This window comes from Symphodus melops (genome assembly GCF_947650265.1).
Source record: "Symphodus melops genome assembly, chromosome: 18".
In the NCBI taxonomy this organism is placed as follows: Eukaryota; Metazoa; Chordata; class Actinopteri; order Labriformes; family Labridae; genus Symphodus; species Symphodus melops.
The window spans coordinates 20807481-20829449 of NC_136708.1; the positions used below are offsets into that span (position 1 = coordinate 20807481).

Here is a 21969-nt window from a genome sequence, read left to right on the forward strand (position 1 = left end):
TCATGATGAAGCCTTGTACACCTGTGTGACTACACCTGTGTGTATTCTGTTTTTATGCGCCGCGAGTGTTGTGCATCTGCTCTTTTATCTCTCCACCCAAGGGAAGTTGTGTCCCTGCTTAAAGAGAGCAAAACAAATCCCATAATGTCTTTCTAATCTTCTTCTCCGACAGCAAAGACAAATCCAACGACAGTCATTTTTACCTGTCAGGACAGGTGCTGAGTGTGAGCACCAAAATACAACATGAAGGGTACTTTATTACAGATAAAAGGTCTGAGATGTAGTCACAAGTAAATCACAGAATAGCTGTTTGAATGTGTGTGTTTGGTATCTCTAATGTGTTTCTTCGATTCTCTTCTGTCTTTATGGTATAAATAAATATCTTGTGTTTCATTTAAAATAATCTGTGTGTAGATGTTAGGTGCCGTTGGACCAGGCGGCTGGATGCTGTAGAAGTGAAGGATTGTGTTTCCTCAATGATTTTTTTAAGTTTCTTTGGGTGTTGTTAATCAAAGACTAGCTTCTCTTTTAGTTTTGTGAATTGTGAAAAAGATTTTTTTAGTTTGTAAATATATACTTAAAAATGTGAGTATACTTACTTCCTCTGTGTTTTTACTTGGGTTCAAATGTAGCTTGATAATAAATGTTTACAGTCTAATGTATCATAAGAAGCAAAATAATTAATAGAAACAACTTTTTTTTCTGTTACTATATAATTTTTATTGTACAAAGAAAAATTATTTCAACACCTTTTAAAATTACATTTATCTACAAACAGAACCAAACGTTGCTATTCTCAAAAAACAGAACATTCAGATCTGTCTCTTATAAACAGCAATAAAGAAAAATAAACCCATTTGTTTTGTTTTGGTCATAGAGAAATAAAACTTGAAAGCAATACCTCACGTAATGTCGTGACTTTATGCCGATGAAACATTGATCTGCATTTCTTAGTTTCCCTGTGATTAATTTAAAAAGAATTCTGAAAGTACTTTAAACATTGAACTAAAATGTTTCAGGAAGAAAAATATTAGACTCAAACTTCCCCCCCCCAAAAAAATGTTTTTATGTTCCCAAAGCGTTTTTAAAAAAAACTACAAAAAAAAAAAAAAGTTTGGCAATTTAATACATCCACAAATATTTGCGAACAGGGAAAAATTATTGGTACAAATATTTAAAGAGGACATATTAGCTCCCATTTTTTCCACCTCTTCAAACAGTCCCCTGTGGTCTAAAGGAAACATCTGTGCTGTGCTTTGGTCCAAATATCACATGAATCAAGCAGCAGAGGAGGTTTGTGACCCTGTAGAAACCAGCTCTCTCAGAACGCTCTGTTTTGGTGTGTGTGTCTCTTTAAATGCAATGAGCCAGTTTTCCCAGTAGACATCACTCCTTCGCTAGGGAGAATAAAAATGGCGGACCTGCGCGAATGTTTTTCTCTAGGCTGGAGGTGGAGTCCATGAGTGGAGATACAAGGGGAGGAGATTATTTTTATTTATTTTTTTTACTAGAATCCCACTGTGACATCACAAAGAGAGCAAATTTTAAGCGAAGCATTTTCTCTGTGTTGTCAGACTTATGCAGACCAAAAACAAAGAACTGGATGGGTTTACATTTTAGTTGGTCTATGGACATTCAGGTTACCAACATAAGTTAAAAAAAAAACATTGTAAAAGTGGATTTTTAATAATATGTCCCCTTTAACTCCTAAAGTACAAACTAAATCAATCAAATGTAATGTATTGTTTATAAATGTACACATACATCTCTTTAACACCTACAAAGGTATATTCCTTTATGAAATAACACGGTCAGCAACGCAACACCAAAACACAACAGATTTACTGTCTGTCTGCAATTTTCTTCTCTTGTAACAAAAACAGGTTCCGATTCATGTGATACAAATAAATCGATATAAAAAAACACATATACTGCATTATCTACCTGACGTTTTTCTTTAAGGGCATTTTGTGTTGCACGGGTCCCCTGACGAAAACAAGCTGTAAACACTGACCAGTGGAAACATGGTCACAGCTCCCAGCAGAGAGCCCAGCTGCACTACAGCTCCACACCACACGAGGGCGCTGTGACCCTCGTCTCTCATGATCACGCCAATAATCACCTTTACATAGGACAGAGTGAGAATAAAAAGAATCCAAGCCAACACCTGAGGAACAGAAAGGAGGTGAGGTTCAACAAAAAAAATCTACTTTGTGAATTTTTGATTCTTTTAGTTTAAAAAAAAAAGTACAAGATGGGGAAAGTGTGACTGTGTACTCACCATGATGACACCACCTGAAGTTTCATTAACTAGCAATGGACATGGACTCATCACAGCCATGCCCATTATATAAGCACCAATTCCACTGCCTGTCACTGTGAGAGCTCCCATCAGCACTAGAGACCTGTGAAATGACACGTTAACTATAAATATCTGCAGCTGCTTGATGGTTTGATTGAAGAGCCAGTGGGCCTAGTACTGTGTGTGTGGCAATATTAAGACATGATAGTAGACATCATGGAGCCGTGTGTTTATGAAGTTTGGTTGTTATTTTAATTTAGATTTAGTTTCATAGCACACTGACCTTATAGGGAAGAACAGGGCAATGAAGCAGGCGAGAGGGTTTGAGACTGCGGCCATGGTGGCTGATAGGTGAAATGCCTTGTTCCCGTATGGCAGGCAGGAGTAGGACTGCACCGAGGGGACGACCGTGTTGCTCAGAGCGTTAACCCAGGCCAGGATCGCAAAGATATAAAACACCTGAATCCAGCTGTAAGATCCAGTCCCGAAGCTGCTTTTGCGCTTAAGGTTTGGCGCTCTGTAGGGATCCATCATGGGCTTCTGCTCTGCCCACTTCTTTTTTGTCTGAGTTTTGTCTTTCACCCCGTTGGCGTAGCGACTGTTCGAATGCTCCCTCGCCACAGACGGGTGGTAGTTCAGCAGCAAGAACGCCACCAGGCACACAAGCATCATAGCACTAAGGAAGAAGAAAAACCCTTCCACTGAGAAGTTCGCCGGCTGATACTCGGCTTTAAGCTCAAAACTCGAAGCGCTGTTTGAGGTGTTCAGGGTGTAGTTTAGAGACTGTGTGCCGTTTATGCAGTTCACGACCCCGACACCCTGAATCAACGCCACCAGAGCGGGCAGCAGGCCGCTCACGCCCTCCCCGATGTAGTACGTGGTCAGATATTGCGGCTTTAACCGCATAGTAAAAGGCAGGAAAGTGACGGAGGAAGTGCAGTCGACAGCAGAGAGGAAGAAAGTCAACACAAGGAGGGCAACACTGCGAGGAACGCCGCCTATAACCATGGTCTCCTTCCAGAAGAATCCTAGCAGGAAGCTCGCCACAGTTCCCAGTCCAATGATCAAATATATGACAGCTGTCTCGTTCAGGGCACCGGGCCGAAAGCGATGCATCAGCGTGACAAAGAGGGGCCCGACGTTAGCCATCTGAATGATAACAGAAAGGTACGAAGGCAGTAGCCAGCCCTCTGGGATCTGAGGGACAATCAGGGGCAGCTCCACCCACAGGCCATTAATGGAGACCCAGGACCCCATCCCGAACAGACACGCCAACAGGTGAGTGAGGAGGGACATCGTGGAGATCTGTGTTTTTCTAGAAAAAAGACAAAAGGGTCAGTAAATGAAACATCAAGCGGCAGGTTTCATCCCAAAAACGCAGAGACTGGATTTGATGCCCTGGACCTTGAATCTGTAACTGCTCCTTCACTTTAGTCCGGTTAAAGTTCATCAACAACTATTTGATTGATTTTAAAAGTATTCAGGGGCGTCGGATAGTCGAGGGGTCATGATGTGCCCCGTGAACAGAGGCTATAGTCTTTTTGGGGAAAAAACTGGATTACTTGAATCATCACCTGACATTTCTTCTGTCTTCAACAGGAGACAAAAAAACCCCTGTTTTTTCAGAAATGTTCATTTTCTCCAGAAAATATGTTTGGCCTTTGCTATAACGTTTCTCTGACTCATCAAACGCTTCTATGAGATAGACTTCAGTGGTTTTGTGTAAACTTGTCTCAACTTTCAATGAAACTCGCTTGAAAGTTTGGTGACGACAGTATTTTTCCTCCCTAATAAATGCTACTGATTTTAATTTTGTAAAGGATCACGCTCCTGAGCTGCACACTATGATACCTAATTACCACAGACTGTATGAAACGTGGATGTACGGTAATTTTAGGGACCTAGCAACAGGTGAAGAGGGTTAGTTTTAGGGTTAGCTGAGGCGGGACCTTCAACCTCATGCTAAACAAAACAGCATGTCTGCCTATCAGTCAAATCAGCCCCACCATGACCCTAACTCTAAATAACTCTTGACCGTAATCGAGTGAAGACTGATTTAATCCCTTTGAGATGAAACGTCTCATCTTGAGGAGATCAATCACTTTCCACACTCGCCTCATTTTTCAACACTGGAGGGTACAAGCACATATTAAGGATTATCACAAGCTAAAGTAAGATAGCGATATGAGCGGTGATGTCACTATCATTAGCAGCGATAGTGACAATAGCAGACGTTAGCTGGTCGTACTGTGGCACTACAAATAGCTGCTAGCATGGTTTTATGCTATGCGCTAATTTGTAAGCTAGCCTTTGTTAGCTCAAACAGTTGGGTTAGGCTTTCTGAAAGGGGATAGATAACAACAACAAAAAGAAGTGAACATTATCATGAATCATCTATACGTTTAGCTTGAGGGAAAACTGTTGAGGTTCAGGAACTACGAGCAGATGAAATTAGCTCATGGTGTTTTAGCCTAGCTGTGTTGTTTAATTTTCTGAATGAAAGAAAGGCAGCATGATTTCATTGTGTCCAGAAGAGTTTGAACATTAAATCACCCAATACTGTCAAAGTTGTCTCAAGCACGTGAGCGGCTTATCATTCACGCACAATTAAGCTTACTAAGCAAATTAATGATTAAATGTTTACTTGGGTTTTAACAGGAAAAAAAAAACCTTTCAAGGAAAACTGATGAATCTTACTTTGTGTTTGTGAGAAAATTATTTACCCTTTAATTAAAACGTGACACAGTAACTTTGTAATTTTATCTTGACAGACATGTTGTTTACTTTTAAAAAGTCTTTGAATATACCAAGGACCACACACTTTACAATTGTCTATTTTATTTCCTAATTCTTTAAAAATCTCCAAATTAAAGTTTGGAAAAATTCCTCTCAGTTAATTTTTAGGTAAAAGTTTGTGGCTGCAAAAGATGAATTATATCATGTTAATCATAAAGAGCTGAATCGTGGTTTAAGGTTTAGTTAATGGTTAAGTTAAGGCTCTTCATTGTCATTGCCTGTTGATTTGTTTATGTATTATTTATCTTTTTGCAGAAAAAAAAAGCTAGAGTTCACCACGTAAAATACAACTTTCATAAGGAAGAAATACTAGTGCTGGTGAGGTAAGAAACCCAAGGAGGGCTTATAATGCAGGACGTACATTTTAATCAGGACACAAAGAAAAATACAGAATCAATAAAGATGAATGGAAAACACACAATCAAAGGTTCAAAGAAGTAGAAGAAGTGAGTACAACAGATTTCAGATGTACTGCAGATGCATGAGAGCTCACTTCTAATCTATTTGTCTATTTCACTTCTTTTGAAGATGCATATCGGGAAGGTGAGCTGCCTGGAAGATGTCGGTGGTTATTCCAAAGTGAAACACCGCTGCATCAATCGGGACATTGCCCCCTGGTGGTCGGACACCGGTGTAACAAGTATGTAGTTTGCCCTTATGAATTGGATAAGAAAGCTGGAATTTGGTATGCAAAATTTATTGCTGAAATGGTTCGGTAGATATTTCTTATGCGTCTATTGGAGAGATAAGAAAATCAGAAAGAGAGAGAGAGAGAGAGAGAGAGAGAGAGAGAGAGAGAGAGAGAGAGAGAGAGAGTGGAGAATAGTATTTGAAAAGAGCCTCAGGTTGGATCCAAACTTACAGCCTCTGTACATGGGCCGTGCAAACCTACCACTTGGACCCTGGCGCCTTGATATTATACTTTATAAATAGAGATATGATGTTTATGTTGAAGATCAACATAGTTCATATTGTGAGTTTGGACAATAGAGGTTCTGAAGGATCCTTGGCGTTTGAATTTTCAGCTGTTCTAACAAACCATTTTTGCATTAGATGAAGATTCTGGAGATGTGATAGAAAGTTCCTACGTCTCTTTCTTCCTTTAAATGAAGGAAGAAGAACTTAAAGACCTGAATAACCCTAAAATAATATTCCAGTAGCAGAAAATGTGAATGATTCAAAGAAGTACAACAAAAAGTTATGCCAAAAAAAATAAATCCAAGAAAGCGTTTTATAAACTCAGAATCACAGATTAATATGTCACCATGAGGACTCATCGCTCTGCCAACACGTGTGCAGACGTTGACTTATTTACAGTATTTGGTTAATGTTTTCTTGAAGTCTCGTCTTTTCCTGGTCTGCAAGTTGTCAGATGATTTTATTTTGTGCAGATTCTCATTCAGTCAAGTGAGCTGAAACAGCAACATCTTGAATCGTTGTGTTATTCACATGGCATCGCAGAGAGGCGGTGGGTCAAAGCGGCTTAAAACGCCATGCACACGGCAAAGAAAACACGACCACCTGCTGCATAAGTAACCATTACATAAGTTAAGAAAACACGTGAGCAGTGCATTGTTTATTGGGAGAAGAGAGAGTGCATGCAAGGGGAGTCTTTGATCGTAACAAAACATCAGAAATGTCTGCAAAATGTTTGGAAAAGAGAGACTCAGGAAAGCAGAGTTTGCCAAAGAAGTACAAAGGATGGTTTTAAAGAATCCCAACAATAACGAGAGTTACAGCTTGAAAATGCAGATTGAGCTTCAGATCATAAGAAAGTAGAAGAATAATGAAGTGAAATGTTTTAAAATTACATATTTAGATGAGCTAGTTTTGAAAAATTAGAAAAATAAAGACGTGCAAAATAACAGATCCTGAACATATACAAACATCAGAAACAGTGTGCATCCATGCAAATATACTCACATGCTGTTTGGTGGGTGGTTTGAAGTTTTCTGTGAAGGGAAAGAAGCCAAAGTCCTGTGCAGTAAACTCCGCGTGTGTGCGTCACAGGATTAAACCCTCCTTGGTTCGAGTGGGTGTGAGAGCGTGTAGCCAACCATGACACAAGTTTAGTTAACCGATCATTGTCTCGAGCTTAAGTACCGTCACTGGGATCATCAATAAACCATCACATGTTGAGATTTGGAGTCATTACATCCTCCTTTTTCTTTTCTCTTTTGTTGCCTTGGGAGTTTTTTTCTGTATGAGTGAGGTGCATTCAAAAACCTGCAGAGTTCGTTAATGCTGCTTAAGGGGGATCATCGGACCCGGGGGGGGAAAATGAGTGTTTACATTGTTCCAATGTACAAGATTTCATGGTTGCTTGATTTACCGAACGACCCTGTGTGCGCTGCATCAGAAAAATTAGGATCGTGAAAACGTTAGGAAGATTATTTACCAGAAATCAAAACCTTTCAAATCTGTGTGAATTTAATTTGGAATTCAAATTAACAAGAAAACCAACAAAACATTGTGTTCATTATAGATGTTTTCCAAAAGTGTGTGACGACTGCATTTGAGACTTCAACATATTTTATGTGCATATATCGATCTGTACAGATCGAAGATAGATCTGTGAAACATATCGTCCAATTAAATGTTATCAGATTGTTTCTCTCCGATATCGATAATGATCAGCCCCGAAAAATCCTGTATCCTTTTGCGAAGTAGTTATTATTATTGTGGTAATTAAACCCGTTATATATTTGTTATTTTCCGTATGTCGTGTCGTTGTTGTCGGATGTTTGATTGATCTTAAAATCGATTCATAACTTCCAATAATCGATTTTTGTAATGAGTCACTCCCTGATGCGAAGGCTCGCTCTGTGACTCTTTAGATGCCAAACGGAGCAGCAGGAAACTCAGGCAGTCTCACAGATGACCGGAGTGAATCCTGAAGTATGGACTCATTCAAAAACGGACTCTTAATCTGTGGATCGTTCTGAATTTAAAAATAGATTCTGAGTTGATCAGGGACCCCGAGAACAGCCAACACAGACTGAGTTCTGATGCTTAGAAACAAAACAAAAACCATTTCTTCCAAAAAGATTATTATTATTTTTTTTAATGTTCATCAGTCATTTTATAAGAAAAATGTACAATTCATTGTAAGTCACATGACGTATGTATGACAATCAATAAAAAACAAAAAGACAGTTGCAGTCGATCACTTCAGTGTTCAACAATCAGCACAAAATTTAACAGATAATCGATCAATAAAAAAAAAAAAAGCTTTAACATAAAGTTAATGCCTCGATAACGGAGATTCTGTAAACCTCTGAAAGGGTTAATAATATTATTACATGTGATGTGCGTCAGCAGCATGATTAATCAAACGACCTTACAAGATATTAGTGCGTCTCAGAGACATTGATTTACTTCAAAGAGCGAGAGCACACACGCGTGTACATAACGGGTCACTTTACAACTCCGCAGAGTCGGGCAATGTTCCTGAGAGGTCACATGACTTTAGTGTTTAATAGGAATGAGGGAAAAAAAAAAAAGATTCAAAATGTTTGTAAAAAAACATTAGGAGAAAGACTCTTCACTTTGTAGCTTAACAGTTTCAGGCACAAAGAAATAATTTGAGCACAAAATAAAAGGAATGACGCTGAATTAAAAATGAACCGCGTGTTTCTGCATGGCTGACGTCAAGCACAGCTTCACTGTAAATCTGGAGACACGATCATGATTAATCATGATTATCGATCAGGAGGTAGTGAAACATTAGAAACAAAAACAACTTGTGTAAGAACAGGACCGCAGCTTACAGCTCTTAGTGTAAATATTTCACTAATTTTGGATGGTGAAGTTCATAACCGCGACCCTTCAGCGGGTCGTTTTCCATGTGGTCTCCCGTCGTGGCAAACAAATCCATCGACGTCTGTTTTGGCTCGAGTAAACAACTTGCATCACAGAGACTCTTTAGAAAACAACACACAAAGCACTTGTGGTATTACTGCATCATATGCATCTTACATCCCCCGGGGCCAACGTGCAGCAGCACAATGCTCCCATTATTATACTCCCAGTGACGGAGAGACCTCTGAACCTGGAGAGGATGAGAGCGAGAGATGAGGCGGAGACAGATCAGGTGCTTCACTCAGGAAAAAGGAACCCAAATCAGGGTTAAAACAAAAGAAAAGAAAGGGAAGTCTGTCTCTTGGGTTAACTGCAGTTATCCACACATTCCTGAGCGCGGGCGAACATGTGATAGATGTTGATCATGGGGAACATGGTGAGAGCTCCAATGAGGGAGCCTGCCTGGATGGAGATGCCGCACCACAGCAGAGCAGCGTGACCGGCCTCGTGAAGCAAAGTCCCGATGACGACCTTCAGGTAGGAGAAGAGGCCCGTGAAAATGATCCAGGAGATGACCTGTAGAGGGCACAAGAGAGCAGCTTCAAGTCAGTGAGAAACACAGGCTGTAAACATTAATGGACGAAGCCTGAGTGGCGTCCATTAATTAATTAAGTTACAGATGAGTAGTTGAACAAAATGACCCAATGTGTGGCGAGCTCATCAGACCTTGTTAGCTTTTTTAACCAAGCTGCAAACATGTCAAATTCAGCTGTTAAAAAAATGCCTTTTTTTTTTTAAACAAAAAAAAAAAAAAAAAAGGGCTTCTTTTGTATGTGACTTCCTGTTCTCATGGAGCCAGCCTCTAGTGGACACTCTATGAACTGCAGGATTTTGCATTTCAGCATCGGCTTCATTTTTCAACACTAGAGGTCGCTGTTTGGTGAGAACAGAATTTACTGAACACTGTAAAAACATTTATTTTTAATCAACTTTAAACCAGCACGAGGAAAAATCTAAAAAAGAAAAACTAAATGATTTTATCATTTTTAAATCACTGAGTAACCTTTCTGCTGAAATAAATCAGTCTTGAGAAATTTGATACTTTTTTTTTACACACCAACTAAAATAAAATAAAACATAGGATGTATCTTATGTTTATATTTTCTTTATTATGTTTATTCGTCCTCTAAAAATCACAGTGTTACACTTTAGTTTCAGCTCTGAAATGGCTTCACCTCCCTTTGTGCCTCCTTATACATGTAGAAAAAAAACTGTTGCTTAACTGTGCTGGAGACACTCGTCCAGACCGGATCGGGCCAGGAGGGAGATTTAAGGAGCTTGACTCATTAGGTTATGTTCTTTATGTTAAGAGACGCTAGGTCAGGGGTGCTGTTTCGCTTTATTTTCAATCAAATCTAATTCTGCTTTAGATACATTTTAAATTGAACCTATGACTAAGTATTTGGACTCACCACTAAAGCAATCCCAGCGGGGTTTCCCAGGAGAGGAGGGCAGGGGCTGAGTGCTGCTAACGCCATGAGATACGCAGCAAATCCTCCCGCTACTAAAGACAAGAAGCCAAGAACAGCGGAGGACCTGGAAGACCAAATTAGACCAATCAAAACACCATTGACAAGAAAAATCTATAAAAATGTAACAAATGTCTCCGTTTTCTCACCTTAGGACAACAAACATGGCCAGAAAGCACGCCAGGGGGTTCGCTATGTTCCCGAGGACCACAGACAGATGAAAGGTCATGGCGCCGTAAGGCAAGCAGGAGAAACTCTGCACAGAGGGCAGGACCCCGTTGGTGAGAGCGTTGGAGACTGCGAGCAGGAACAGCAGGTAGATGTTCCGCTGGGTCCAAAAGCTCGGAGCAGGAGGTTGCACCTCGACCTGCACCTGCTCCTCAGACACCGGTGTCGAGCCTCCGTTTTGTAGCGGGTGCGTCTCCTCTCCATTTTTGCTCGCCGTCGTCTTGTCAACATCCTGCGGCAGAGCCTCTTTCTGTGACTCGGTCTGTCTCCGTGTCAAAGCCCAGAAACTCACAGAGGAGATTGACAGCATGACACACAGGAACCAGAAGAAGTTCTGTGCTGGAAAGTTCTCCTGTAAATACTCCGGCGTCACCGTGCCGTTCACGTTTTTACACTCCAGCTTGCTGACGCCTTGTCCCAGAGCCACGATGCAGGGGAACAAGGCGCTGAAGCCCTGACCGATGAAGAAAGTGCGGATATACTCGGAGGGGTAGCGGAACATAAAAGGCAGGAAGGTGACGTTGGACGTGCAGCAGACCAACGCTAACACAAAGGTGAAGAGCAGGAACAGGAGGGATCTTTCCTCTCCGGCTATCGTGACGGTGTGAGACCAGAAAACAGCCAGAAGGGCGGACGCTACCACCGCCAGCAGCTGGATTAAGTGGATGACGAGGCGTTCGTTTAAACGTCCGGGAGCGCAGTGGTGTGTGATGGTCACTGCTATAGGTCCGAGGTTCCCAAACGCGATCAGCACTGAGAGATAGGCAGGCAGGTTCCACTCTGAAACAAAACAATAAAGAAAAAGGAAGGTTAATTAACCCTCCTCTCTGTCTCCTCTGTTCCCTCGCTCTGAGCCAGGAAAGTATCCAGCATGCCACCGTGTGGAATATCCTCCTAAAATACATCATGAGGAATGAGTGGAGGGGAGGCTTGCAGGAGAATAAGATGTAGATAAATCACATGCAAATATATGTTGTGACGTATCAGAAATATGTCATGGACCTCAAATATCAGGAAATGTTACGACTTATCTCTTTAGAGGGAAAAAACTGTTGTTTTTGGTAAAATAAAGTTATTAGCAAATCAGTAAAATAGTGAGACAATAAAGCACCCTAAAAAAGAGAGACATTATGACACAAAGAGGAGGGGGCGTGGCTTGAGCCTCATAAGAATAATTGTATCTCTTATTTTAAGTAATAACAATTTTAAATTGTCTTGCAGGGTTTACTCAAACAGTTCAATATTTTTTAATGCTTTTTTATTTTTAAAGAAATACCATCAAATGTAATACCTGTGTTATAACCAGCATGTCTAAAGGTCAGGTGTTATGTATCACTACAAAATAAAAGCATTGAAATATGACCAGCAATATCAACCAAATGTGGATGCATTATAAAATGTTTACTGTAATTTTTACTTTAACTTCCTAATTGAATAAACTTCTTAAAACAGCTGCTGCACATCTGTGACGTCACAAAGGGTTACGTCCCAATAAAGCTTGAATAAAACAGCACACGGATCCACTTCGTGTTTCTGTGACTTAGAGGCCAGACTCTTGACTTTTAGACCACCAAAAGTCCGCTGAGGTGAACTCTGACTGCACAGGTAGAAACACTGACCTTCGGGCAGCACGCGGACAACTACCGGGAGCTCGACCCACAGACTGTTGACGGAAATCCAGGAGCCCATGGCGAACAGGGCTATGAGCCCGTGGGTCACTGCCGCGCTGCTCCACCAGCTGCCGCACATGGTGTCGCTTACACCCGGTCCACGATAGAAATAAAATATAGACCAGTATACGGTTTGATTTTGAGGGAAAAAGCAGCGTCAGTTTCTTCTCACACACTCACGCTGTCGTAACCCTGGACTATGGTGGACGCTTACGCAAAGAAGTCCCCGCCCCTTTTGGTTGCGTTCAGTTCCTCCTCGTAAATTCCTATGCACCCGTTTAAAACACGTTTACGTCATTTTATCATAATTTTAAGTTCAATACTTGTTGTTAGCATACATTTAATCAAATACTTTACATGCAACATTTATATATTTTTTTCTTCATAATGTTAAACGTTTCTTTGGGGGAAATTTGCGCGTCACATTTTTTTTTGATCCGTAACCCTGGTAACGACGTCGTTCCAACTCGGTCGCGAACGCACCATACGTCGAAGGGCCCTCGTGGACCTGCGGTTGTAGAAAACATTAAAGTGAACTGCATCAATTCAGTCTTCAATAAAAGGTTTTTGTGTTGGAGAAATTTATGTTTCAGTGTCTGTAAATCAGTTTATTTAAACATAAAATAAGGAAGGTTATTTACAAATTAATTTGGGCAATACTAATTTAATGACAAATTGTGTATTACTAGAGACATTAGTATTGGTAAAAATGAACTGATAATGTTCATTTGGTTGTGAAATTTTAAAGTTGGAGGAGTGAAAACATTTTATGCTATTTTTTTTTGTTTTTAACTAAATGCACAATGTTTTCAGAGGAGAAAAAAAAAAGACTTCTGGAGCTAAAAAGCGACCAGGAGAGCTACGGTTTCACTGTCACGGGCGACCCCACCCCATAACTTCTCGCTTAACAATTCTATCTTTAAACAGTAGGAAGAAAACAACACGTTGACTGCTGGAAGAAAACAGTTTATTTTGTAAGAGGCCACACACTCTTATAGTCAGCTATTTATACGGTCATGTTAAAAATAGGTACAATCTAAACAAATTAATGCGTACTCTTCCAATTTCTTGAAAAGTATTAATATAATACAACATGATGCATTAAAGGGTATAGAGTCATATCAAACATATGAGAGCCATGAATACCTCTCTTGTCGCTGCTTCTGGCATTAACAGAATCCTGCATGATGTATCTGTGTGGTAGATTGAGGTCATGATGTGTGTTTCTTTATCGTTTGTAAACAGAATCATGTGATAAAGTCACATGCTAATCTAATTTTCGTCGCTCTCAAAGCACTGATGCAGTGCTGCTTTCACTCGGCTCTGCCTCAGCCATCGTCGTGTCTTGTGGCGCAGGCTTCGCTTTCGTCTTCCTGGGGGCCCAAACGAGCGAGTATCCGGGTTGCACGCGGGGGAGAACCTTCTTCAGCTTCATCGCCATGTATGTGCTGTTTTCGTGAAAACAATCGAGGCGAGGGTCCGTGTTGTTCAGGATCATCTTCTGGTAGACGATCTCACAGCGGATTCCTTCGCGTTTCTCAGCTCGGGATTTCCCTTCGAATCGCAGCAGCATTTTATCAACGTCCTGCTGCGTCTTGCACGGCCCTCCGTTTCTGGTCACAGTGTCTAAGATGTAATCCCTGTCCATGTTCAACTCAAACTCCTCTTTTGGTTCTTTATCTGGTAATATTTTCTGAACTTTACTCACAGCTTGCAAAGCGGATGCTTTACTGTCACCATCATCTGAGGAATCAGATCCATCATTGTCTTCCTGAGAGCTACCTGATGACCAGAAGTCCTGATCTGCTTTCTCTTTCTTCATCTTCTTCTTCCTGTAAGGGCTCGTTTGGCTGAAGGGATACTCTGCCATCAGGACGGAGAATGTGCAGCTAACAAGTTGAGTGCTCAACTCTGGTGCGGTGACCTGAGCGAACGTTCCTCCCGGCAAGAAAGCCCTCAGGTGTTCATCAGTGACAGTCGCGATCGCCTTTACCGTCCTCTTCAGGAAAGCTCTGATCATGTCCCTGTTCGTGTGCCACTGACCGCAGTAATGAAACACGCCTTCGAAGGTTTTCTCCTGCAACGGGAACTGCAGGAAACAATTTGTGGCCTCCTCGGGTTCCAGCAGTGTCGCAGGATCTTTGGACCAGTCGAGGAACTTTTGGTAAAGACGCAGCATGTTCTGACTGTACAGCGAGTATTCCCCTCCGCTTTTGAGGAGCTGCCAGTACGGCCCGAGGATTTTACAGTACACGAGGGCCAGGACGCACACGAGGACCTGTATCACGGAGTCGTTAGCGTCGGCGGCGACGCTCTCCAGAACAACATTCTGACATTTGTCATCGTCCAGCGACAGCAGATCAGAGATGAAGAGCGCGATCTCTTTGTGGTGGTGAATAAGACCGGCTGCGGCTTTGAAATAGTTATTTATTCTGTTTGATTCATTCATTGCCAGTCTGGAGGGATTGCGCTTCTCCTCGCAGAACGCGATCCAGTGCTTCCTAAAGTTTAGCGCATCAGAGGAGCGAGGGCTCAAGATGTCACAAGCCATGTGAATGTAACGGGAAGTTGCACTCTCTGAAATATTCACAAACTTCTGAAACTTTGGGAGCTTGTCCCGGCCGAGCTTCTCTCCCGTGGATAAAATAATCTCCTTCTCGAAGCTCATAATCTGCTCCTCAACAGTTTCACACAAGTCAACGAGGAAATGGGCGTTGTAGTTTATAAACACCACAGGAGAGGCGAGTGAAACGTCTCCACAGAGGGAGTCGAGTGTTTTATCAAACTCTGCCAGGGCCGGGTGCTCCCTGCATGTCAGAGCGTACTGATTTTTAAGGAGATCTAAGGAAAGTTTCTTGCACGTTTGAGTTTTCTTGCCGTACTTTCGCCGAAGCTTTTCGACGGACAGCATTGTGACGTCAAGCAGGCTCGAAGCCTCGTCTATCTCACGCGTGTCCTCGTCACTCCCGTCTGCATCCGAGTCCGCGTCACTTCCAGAAACATCTGACTTTTTCACAGCTCCGTCTTCTTGGGCGATTTCATGGCTCTCGTTTTCCTCCTTTATCGTAACCTTTTCAGGGTCTCTCTTCATACGTTTCCTTACAAGGAATGCAGGTTGTTTTTTCTTCACCAGTTCGAAAGGACTTTGGAGGAAATTTTCCAACACTGCGTTTCTCCTGTTACTTCTTGTTTCAGAATTGCGGCAGTGGTGTTTTAACTTTTTTATCCTTCTTTTCAGCACTGTATATGCACTTCGAACGTTCCCCCTCTTACAGAACTGAGGATTGAAGTTTCTAAGCCAAGAAACCATAATGACGGGCGCAATTTTTTCCCTGATGACAAAGTTGTTCAGTTCTAAAATCAATCCATTCGTGACTTCGACGAGCTGCGCTTGCTCTGAAAAATTCCTCATTTCCAACAGATGTTCTCGTTCGACTCCGATGCTATCACATATCGGACCAACGAAGCTGAAGTTGACGCCGGATTCCAAGAAGGTTTGCCTCGCATCGCTTCCCAGACTCAACGTTGTTGCGACGCCTCTCTCAATCAAACGGCGAAAATCAGCCGACTGGTGGAGCGGCAAAATTTTCTTAAGCCACTCTACGATGGCAATCCAGGGGAAGTTATTGTCCTCTCTCAAAAGTCCCACTTGAATCAAAACTCTGTTCTTGCATGGTTCTGTTTCCAGCTCTAATCCCTCTCCCGATCGAGCACCAATGAAGTCTGCAACAAGCTTCCAGTAGTACTCATCTCCTGAAAATAGATAAGTGATAAAGTGAGCAGAAAAGCAATGATTGTGTTGATGCTTTGACCTGAATAAAATTAAAGGAGGGAACATTTTCTGCAGAAAATAAGGAATCTAATAAAATATTTTATGGAGAAGTAACCTATACAGTCATCTTAGTAACACCTTTAACGCACGTCCAGTTTACTCACTTAGATTAGCTTCAGTAACAACCGCTTTCCCACAGAGGGTGAAGTTGTCATACTCCTCCATTGTGCTCTGTTTATAAAGAGAGAAGCATACAAACAGATTAAAGAAGACATATTATCCCCCTTTTGTCCCCTTTTCAAACATTCCCCTGTGGTCTAAATGAATGATCTGTGCTGTGCTTTAATTAAAAATATAACACTCAAGAACTGGAGGAGGTTCATGACCCTGTAGAAACCAGCTCCCTCAGAACGCTCTGTTTTGGTGTGCGTCTCTTTAAATGCAATGAGCCCCTCTGAGTTCTCCCAGTAGACGTCACTCCTTCGATTGTGAGAATAAAAATGGTCGACCTGTGCATAAGTTTTACTCTAGGCTGGAGGTGGAGATACCAGGAGAGGGGAGGGGATTTTTTTTATACCAGAATCCCACTGTGACATCACAAGGAGAGCACATTTAAAACGGAGCATTTTTCTCTGTGTTGTCAGACTTCTGCAGACCACAAACACAGGATTGTATGGATTTATTCCACATTTTTTGGATTGATAGACACTCAGATTACCAAAATAAATGCTCAAAAACACTGTCAAAGTCCATTTTTCATAATATGTCCCCTTTAAGAGTGACATAATAAAAGAGAGAAAGAAAAAAGGTTGTTTAAATTATAGATTTGAGTAAGATCACATACTAAAACACCTTGATACATGAAATGATATTTTAGGGTTTGAAAACTTGGATATTTGTTGTTGAATTGTTGAAATGTTTTGTTATGTTGCAATAAAAGTTGTTTGTAACATTACTTCACCTTTCATTGATATACAAAGCACAGAGTACAGACCTTTTCCCCATATCATGCACAAATATTTTAAACACTTAACTACGTGGTTTACTGTCTATAGCAAAATGTGAAACTTTTGCAGCACACATGCATTGATGCTACATTTGCACAACACTGCATGCTAATGTTAGCTCTGTGTTAGCATTCACTTTTACAGCAGGAAACACGGAAAAACTAAACTGCCATTAACTAAAAGAGCCAAGCAAAGAATAACTAAATTATGTTTGAACCATGATTTTTAAAAAAGTACAATCATAAAGTAATTTATTCTTACCCGGAGACTACAACACACATGACCACAACATCACACTCGCTGCTTCCCACACTCGCTGCAGACGCGATACAGTCTGCTGCTCCCTGATTGGATAGTTGCACAAAAAAAAGGCGGGCCATTGCTGAAGTCTCCACCAATCACAGAAGCCGGGTTGAACTGCATTATGGGTCTGCTAGGCTAGCCGGTTTCAGGAACTAGCAGCAGGACAGGTAATGTAATCTTAACAACAAACATGACAACGTGCCAGTTTTTTTTATTTAAAAAGATGAATATAAACATTTTACGACACGTCAACGTAGAAACAGTTGCTATGCATTTCCCTCCTGCCTTTTAAATAATACATTAAACTGAACAGGCAGTTTGAGCGACTGATCGTAACAAAGCAGTGACATTTTATGCTTTTTTTTTCTTCTGTTTTTTTTTTTTTGTTTAATGAAGTGCTTGCTCGTAATTAATGCCACAGAAATCCACCACTTGTATTTTTATTATGGTTTATTGCCTTATTTCATAGATGGAGGTAAGTAACAAAGCGAGATTTTTATGCAGACATAAATCCACCATACACTTTATTTTGAAATTCAGTTGTTTGTTGTAAAATAATGCAAATTATGTTTAAATCAATGTTTAGGCAGAATCGGCACAGGCATGAAATTTAAGTGCATGTCAAATATACTTCGTCTTGTGTAGTTCAAGCAAATCTTCATGTCTGCATGTTATTCCTTGTCAGCACTGGAGGGATTCTTCTGATTCTTCTTTCAGATGCCGATTCGTCACTCCAAAGTTCGTGATAACTTGGCGAGGTAGCAGCATGCAATGGATTCCTCTGAAACGCAGCCTTTACCCAGCAGTGACAGCAGAGAGGACACGGCACCAAGCACATCAAACACATCAGGACACAGAGAAGACGCACCAAAGCCAAAGAAAGCTTCTTTGAAGAGGACAACTGCTGAGCCCAAAAATGCCAAGTCCAAAAAGCGAAAAAAGCCCAGAGTCTCCCAGCTCGGCTACAGAGTGGAACAAGGGGAAGATATGCTTTTTGTCATATCGAGCACAACTTCTCAGTATGAGGGCGGCTCTGCCTGGAAGCCCCCAAAGAAGGGCAGCAAAAAAAAGAAAAAGCTCACGAAAGCAAAAAGAAAAGCTGGGCAGAGTGAGAGAAAAAAGACAGTCCGTGCCTCCAAGCCTAAACTGGAAGTTATGCCAGTTGAAAAGAAAGAGAAAATGGACGTTAACTTCTTTGTGCCACAAGACGCTACGGACCACAGATGGGGTCAAAGTGTACCTGAGGAGGTGCTCATCAACATCTTTCAATTAGTGGTTATCCAAGACGGTGCTGTACCATTTCTATGCAGGTGATGAACACACGTTTGTTTAGATTAGCTTCAGCGGCAGTTAGCAAGTACTTCAAACATAGATTTATATTATGAACATAAAGAGAGACATCTTACAGCGCTGAGACACATCCTTTATTTCATTTTGGTTAAACTCAGCATAAATGTGATTGTAAAAAAAAATTACATGTTTTAGATGAAGCTTTTTTAAATCATTATGAAACACAAACCGAAAAGAAATAACTTTTTTTCACATTGAACCTCCATAAGAAAAAATCAGTTTAGTTGTTTACATTGCTGATTGTTGTATTGGTTAATAATTTTGTCAGGGTTGGGAGAGTTTGTCGTCTGTGGAACGCCGCTGCCTCCAGTGCCGTCCTCTGGAGAAAGGTCACTGTAGGTCACTGCTGGATTGCACCTGGGAAAAGCCAGCAACCAACCACGGAGAAGAGGATCAAGGGAACCCTTACCTGGCTGTCACTGAACAGGTGTGTTTCTATTAGATTCAAAACATACATCATGTGAACTGATCTTTTCATGTTTGATACCAGTGCAAGCTCATTTAAAAAAACAACAACAAAAAAAAGAAGATAATTTCTTGTTTTGTAGATTCTCCCAGCTACGAGACTTCTCTCTCTACCACTGGAAAAAAAATGTGAACTATGCAGTGGAGGTCAGTCATCACAACCTTCATTCTTCTTTCCAAATACAATGCTATGTGTCAGTTAAAACAGTGAACAGACGCTCAGTATCAGTTTCATTCAAAACGTACAGATAAGTGTGATGAGTGGTTCTGAGAGACGAGATCTATCTTTGTATAAAATATGAGTCGAGGTGAAAATACAAGTCGTCAGCCAAACGTTCATTTTTTTTTTAATTTTGTGATCAATTTTAGACGGTGTCTCAGAACGCCCCTCACCTTCGCTCCCTCACGCTCTCGTACTGTACAGGCCTGACGGGCGAGGCCTTCCACAGCCTCAGTCTGCACAGCCCGTCTCTGCAGAGCATAAATCTTCAATATTCAGAGGTAAGTGAAGAAGTTTTGGAGTTTTTGTTTTTTTGTTGGAGATTTTGCAGCAATAGATTAAAAGGTCCCCCCCCCCCCCCCCCCCCCCAAAAGTTTATCATCCACAGTCGACTTCCAACTTGACGGCTTGAAAAATATCCACTCACCTCGTCAGCTGTCAGTCATAAAGACCGAACCAATCAGAGCTCTGTGAGCCTCTCTGGGAGTCTGTTTGGAAACTATACATTTTATTTAAGATTAACTAAACACTAACACATAAGATTAATTCTACACAACTGAAGACTTATAATATAATAATAATGTAATATAGTAATACATTACATAACCCGCTTCTCCCTGTAGTTTCAGGTCGAAGGACTCCTGGACTTCCTGGAAAGCCATGGGAGCCAGATCAAGCAAATGTTGTACACTCATGGAATGAGTTATAACAGAGTCCTGGCTGCCGTCACAGTAAGCCCCGCCCTCTTCTTTTTCTTCATGGCTTTTATTGATGTTGCTGTGTGCTGACTTAATGCGACCTTTACTCACAACAGATGGTTTGTGTGTTTTCAGAGGGGACTCTGTCCACATCTGGACTTGTTGGAGGTGAACACAAAACTTGACAGCAAGGACTGTGAACTTCATATTAACATTCAGGCTCTTCAGATGGCATGCCCAAACCTCAAGGTAAAAGAATGGCCTTTTCCTATGAGACGTGCTGTTGATTTGACTTAAGTGGATGATTATTGTATGATCATGTTGTTTTAATTTAGCACTATAATGACCCCACTTTAATTTTCTAAACTTTTTAAACTGTACGTTTTGCATTGTTATGTTGTGCTCACATCAGACCTTCCGGATGCTGAATCTCAGACCTCTGATTAAGACATTTCGTAACGATGCCGAGTCAACGTTAGGCTTCCCGTTACTGGAGGAGCTTTGTATCGCAACCACGTCATATTCCTACATCACCGACAAAGACCTGTGGGATATTCTCTTTGGCTCCACCAGGCTGCGTGTGCTGGACCTTCGAGGCTGCTCGCGAATCACACCCTCTGGTCTTGCAGCCCTGCCTTGTGTTGGTAGGACTTTTTTTACGACATATACTGTATTTTAAATTTTTTATGTTTTATGAATTAAATTATGTTTGACTTTGAAAGAGGCCTTAAGTGTTTGTTTGACTTTTCTTTGTTTGTAACCAACAAACAAATCATTTGAGACCCAGAATTATTTAATCTTGCCGCACTTTTTTAGACCCTTCAAGAAAAGTATAGCACATATTTTCAAGACACTTTTTTTAAAGACCTTGCTGTGTTCAGATTTGGATTGATTGATCCGAATTTGCATCAAACACCCATTAAATCACTGCGCTTCCTCTTTGTTGTGTTTGGCAGAGCTCGAGTGTCTGTACTGGGGACAGTACTTCACCAGCAACGTCGGGTCGTCATCCACTAAAAAAGGACTTCACATGCTGACAGAGAAGTGGAGTCGGACTCTGCAACAGCTTGACATTGCAAATCAGCTCTTCACTGAGGAGGAGTTGGAGATTGCAATGAGCTACTTTGGTCGGGACACAGAGGCAGATACGCTGCGTTCTCTCAACCTGAGTGGGACCAGGATCACGCCACCTGCACTCAGGTATCTGCTGCATAGTTGTCCCCCTAACTTGACTTGAATTATTCACTTAAAAATGAAAAAGATGAAACGAGTTGAGAATAAGTCAGTCCAATATTCTAAACCTCAGGACTGTAGGTTTTTTTTCCAAAGATTTCCTGAAGAAAAATGTTTTTTTTTTCTGTTTTTTTTAGGTCAGTCATTGGCCAAATGACTTCTCTTAACTACCTCAACCTTTCCTCATGCCGTTATCTTCCAAGAGGAATGAAGAGAATCTACCGAGGCCAAGAAGACATTCGCCAACTGTTAGACAAATTGGACTAGATTTCATGTTTCTGCTTACAGAAATGAACTAATTCTTACTGATGTAAGCATTTTAGTATGCTTCTTTTTGTATTGTGTTGTAAAGTAATCTGGGTATTTTTTATCCTGAACTGTTTTTTTTGTATGTGTTTTATATGATTTCTGCATTTTTGATCTGCTCCTCACTTTCGCATTAAAGAAAAATAGCTAAACTCAGGCCCGTTGTGTCCAGAGCTGAGATTATTGTAACTGTTTTCAAACGTTGCAGCATAGCATCCTTGAACCGCCAACAAAAAGTCCAAAATGCTGCTGATTAGCTTCTGATAGTATCATCTTGAATGTCTCATGT

General features: G+C 41.1%; 4 protein-coding genes across 7 annotated transcripts; 1 reads left to right on the forward strand and 3 right to left on the reverse strand.

Annotated features, from left to right (window-relative positions):
- Positions 1-710: 710 nt before the first annotated feature.
- Positions 711-7224, reverse strand: slc52a3-2a (solute carrier family 52 member 3-2a). The gene is made up of 4 exons (XM_079367504.1): positions 7022-7224; positions 2586-3617; positions 2282-2405; positions 711-2167 (listed from the first exon to the last, which is right to left on the reverse strand). Exons 2-4 carry the CDS (start codon positions 3596-3598, stop codon positions 1958-1960), a joined length of 1347 nt encoding a protein of 448 aa, XP_079223630.1. The 5' UTR covers positions 3599-3617; positions 7022-7224; the 3' UTR covers positions 711-1957.
- A 922-nt stretch (positions 7225-8146) lies between these two features.
- slc52a2 (solute carrier family 52 member 2) lies at positions 8147-12605 on the reverse strand. Its single transcript, XM_079367654.1, has 4 exons — positions 12276-12605; positions 10578-11436; positions 10372-10495; positions 8147-9475 (listed from the first exon to the last, which is right to left on the reverse strand). The coding sequence occupies exons 1-4, from the start codon at positions 12403-12405 to the stop codon at positions 9266-9268; spliced, it is 1323 nt and encodes a 440-aa protein (XP_079223780.1). The 5' UTR covers positions 12406-12605; the 3' UTR covers positions 8147-9265.
- A 666-nt stretch (positions 12606-13271) lies between these two features.
- LOC306839212 (uncharacterized protein) lies at positions 13272-17453 on the reverse strand. The gene is made up of 3 exons (XM_079367768.1): positions 17367-17453; positions 16263-16329; positions 13272-16079 (listed from the first exon to the last, which is right to left on the reverse strand). The coding sequence occupies exons 2-3, from the start codon at positions 16321-16323 to the stop codon at positions 13615-13617; spliced, it is 2526 nt and encodes an 841-aa protein (XP_079223894.1). The 5' UTR covers positions 16324-16329; positions 17367-17453; the 3' UTR covers positions 13272-13614.
- Positions 17454-17483: 30 nt separating this feature from the next.
- Positions 17484-21837, forward strand: fbxl6 (F-box and leucine-rich repeat protein 6). Of its 4 annotated transcripts, none has more exons than XM_079367770.1 (10): positions 17484-17575; positions 18126-18718; positions 19027-19185; positions 19307-19370; positions 19593-19724; positions 20067-20174; positions 20277-20390; positions 20554-20785; positions 21098-21341; positions 21512-21837. In XM_079367770.1, the coding sequence occupies exons 2-10, from the start codon at positions 18180-18182 to the stop codon at positions 21639-21641; spliced, it is 1722 nt and encodes a 573-aa protein (XP_079223896.1). In that variant the 5' UTR covers positions 17484-17575; positions 18126-18179; the 3' UTR covers positions 21642-21837. The 4 variants fall into 4 exon arrangements, with proteins under 4 accessions (XP_079223896.1, XP_079223899.1, XP_079223898.1 ...); XM_079367773.1 differs by having other exon boundaries at positions 17512-17575; positions 18094-18718; XM_079367772.1 differs by lacking the exon at positions 17484-17575 and adding an exon at positions 17702-17883 and having other exon boundaries at positions 18094-18718.
- The last annotated feature ends 132 nt before the right edge of the window (positions 21838-21969 follow it).

Coding starts and splice junctions, on each gene's coding strand:
- slc52a2 (XM_079367654.1), bottom strand. CDS start 12,405: ATGTGCGGCAGCTGGTGGAGCAGCGCGGCAGTGACCCACGGGCTCATA. Junction 10,496..10,577: donor GCCATGTTTGTTGTCCTAAG/GTGAGAAAACGG, acceptor TTGGTCTTCCAG/GTCCTCCGCTGTTCTTGGCT. Junction 9,476..10,371: donor CCGCTGGGATTGCTTTAGTG/GTGAGTCCAAAT, acceptor TGCCCTCTACAG/GTCATCTCCTGGATCATTTT.
- slc52a3-2a (XM_079367504.1), bottom strand. CDS start 3,598: ATGTCCCTCCTCACTCACCTGTTGGCGTGTCTGTTCGGGATGGGGTCC. Junction 2,406..2,585: donor GCCCTGTTCTTCCCTATAAG/GTCAGTGTGCTA, acceptor GTCATTTCACAG/GTCTCTAGTGCTGATGGGAG. Junction 2,168..2,281: donor CTTCAGGTGGTGTCATCATG/GTGAGTACACAG, acceptor TCTGTTCCTCAG/GTGTTGGCTTGGATTCTTTT.
- LOC306839212 (XM_079367768.1), bottom strand. CDS start 16,323: ATGGAGGAGTATGACAACTTCACCCTCTGTGGGAAAGCGGTTGTTACT. Junction 16,080..16,262: donor TGTTACTGAAGCTAATCTAA/GTGAGTAAACTG, acceptor ATCTATTTTCAG/GAGATGAGTACTACTGGAAG.
- fbxl6 (XM_079367770.1), top strand. CDS start 18,180: ATGGATTCCTCTGAAACGCAGCCTTTACCCAGCAGTGACAGCAGAGAG. Junction 19,186..19,306: donor ACCTGGCTGTCACTGAACAG/GTGTGTTTCTAT, acceptor CTTGTTTTGTAG/ATTCTCCCAGCTACGAGACT. Junction 19,725..20,066: donor TAAATCTTCAATATTCAGAG/GTAAGTGAAGAA, acceptor TTCTCCCTGTAG/TTTCAGGTCGAAGGACTCCT.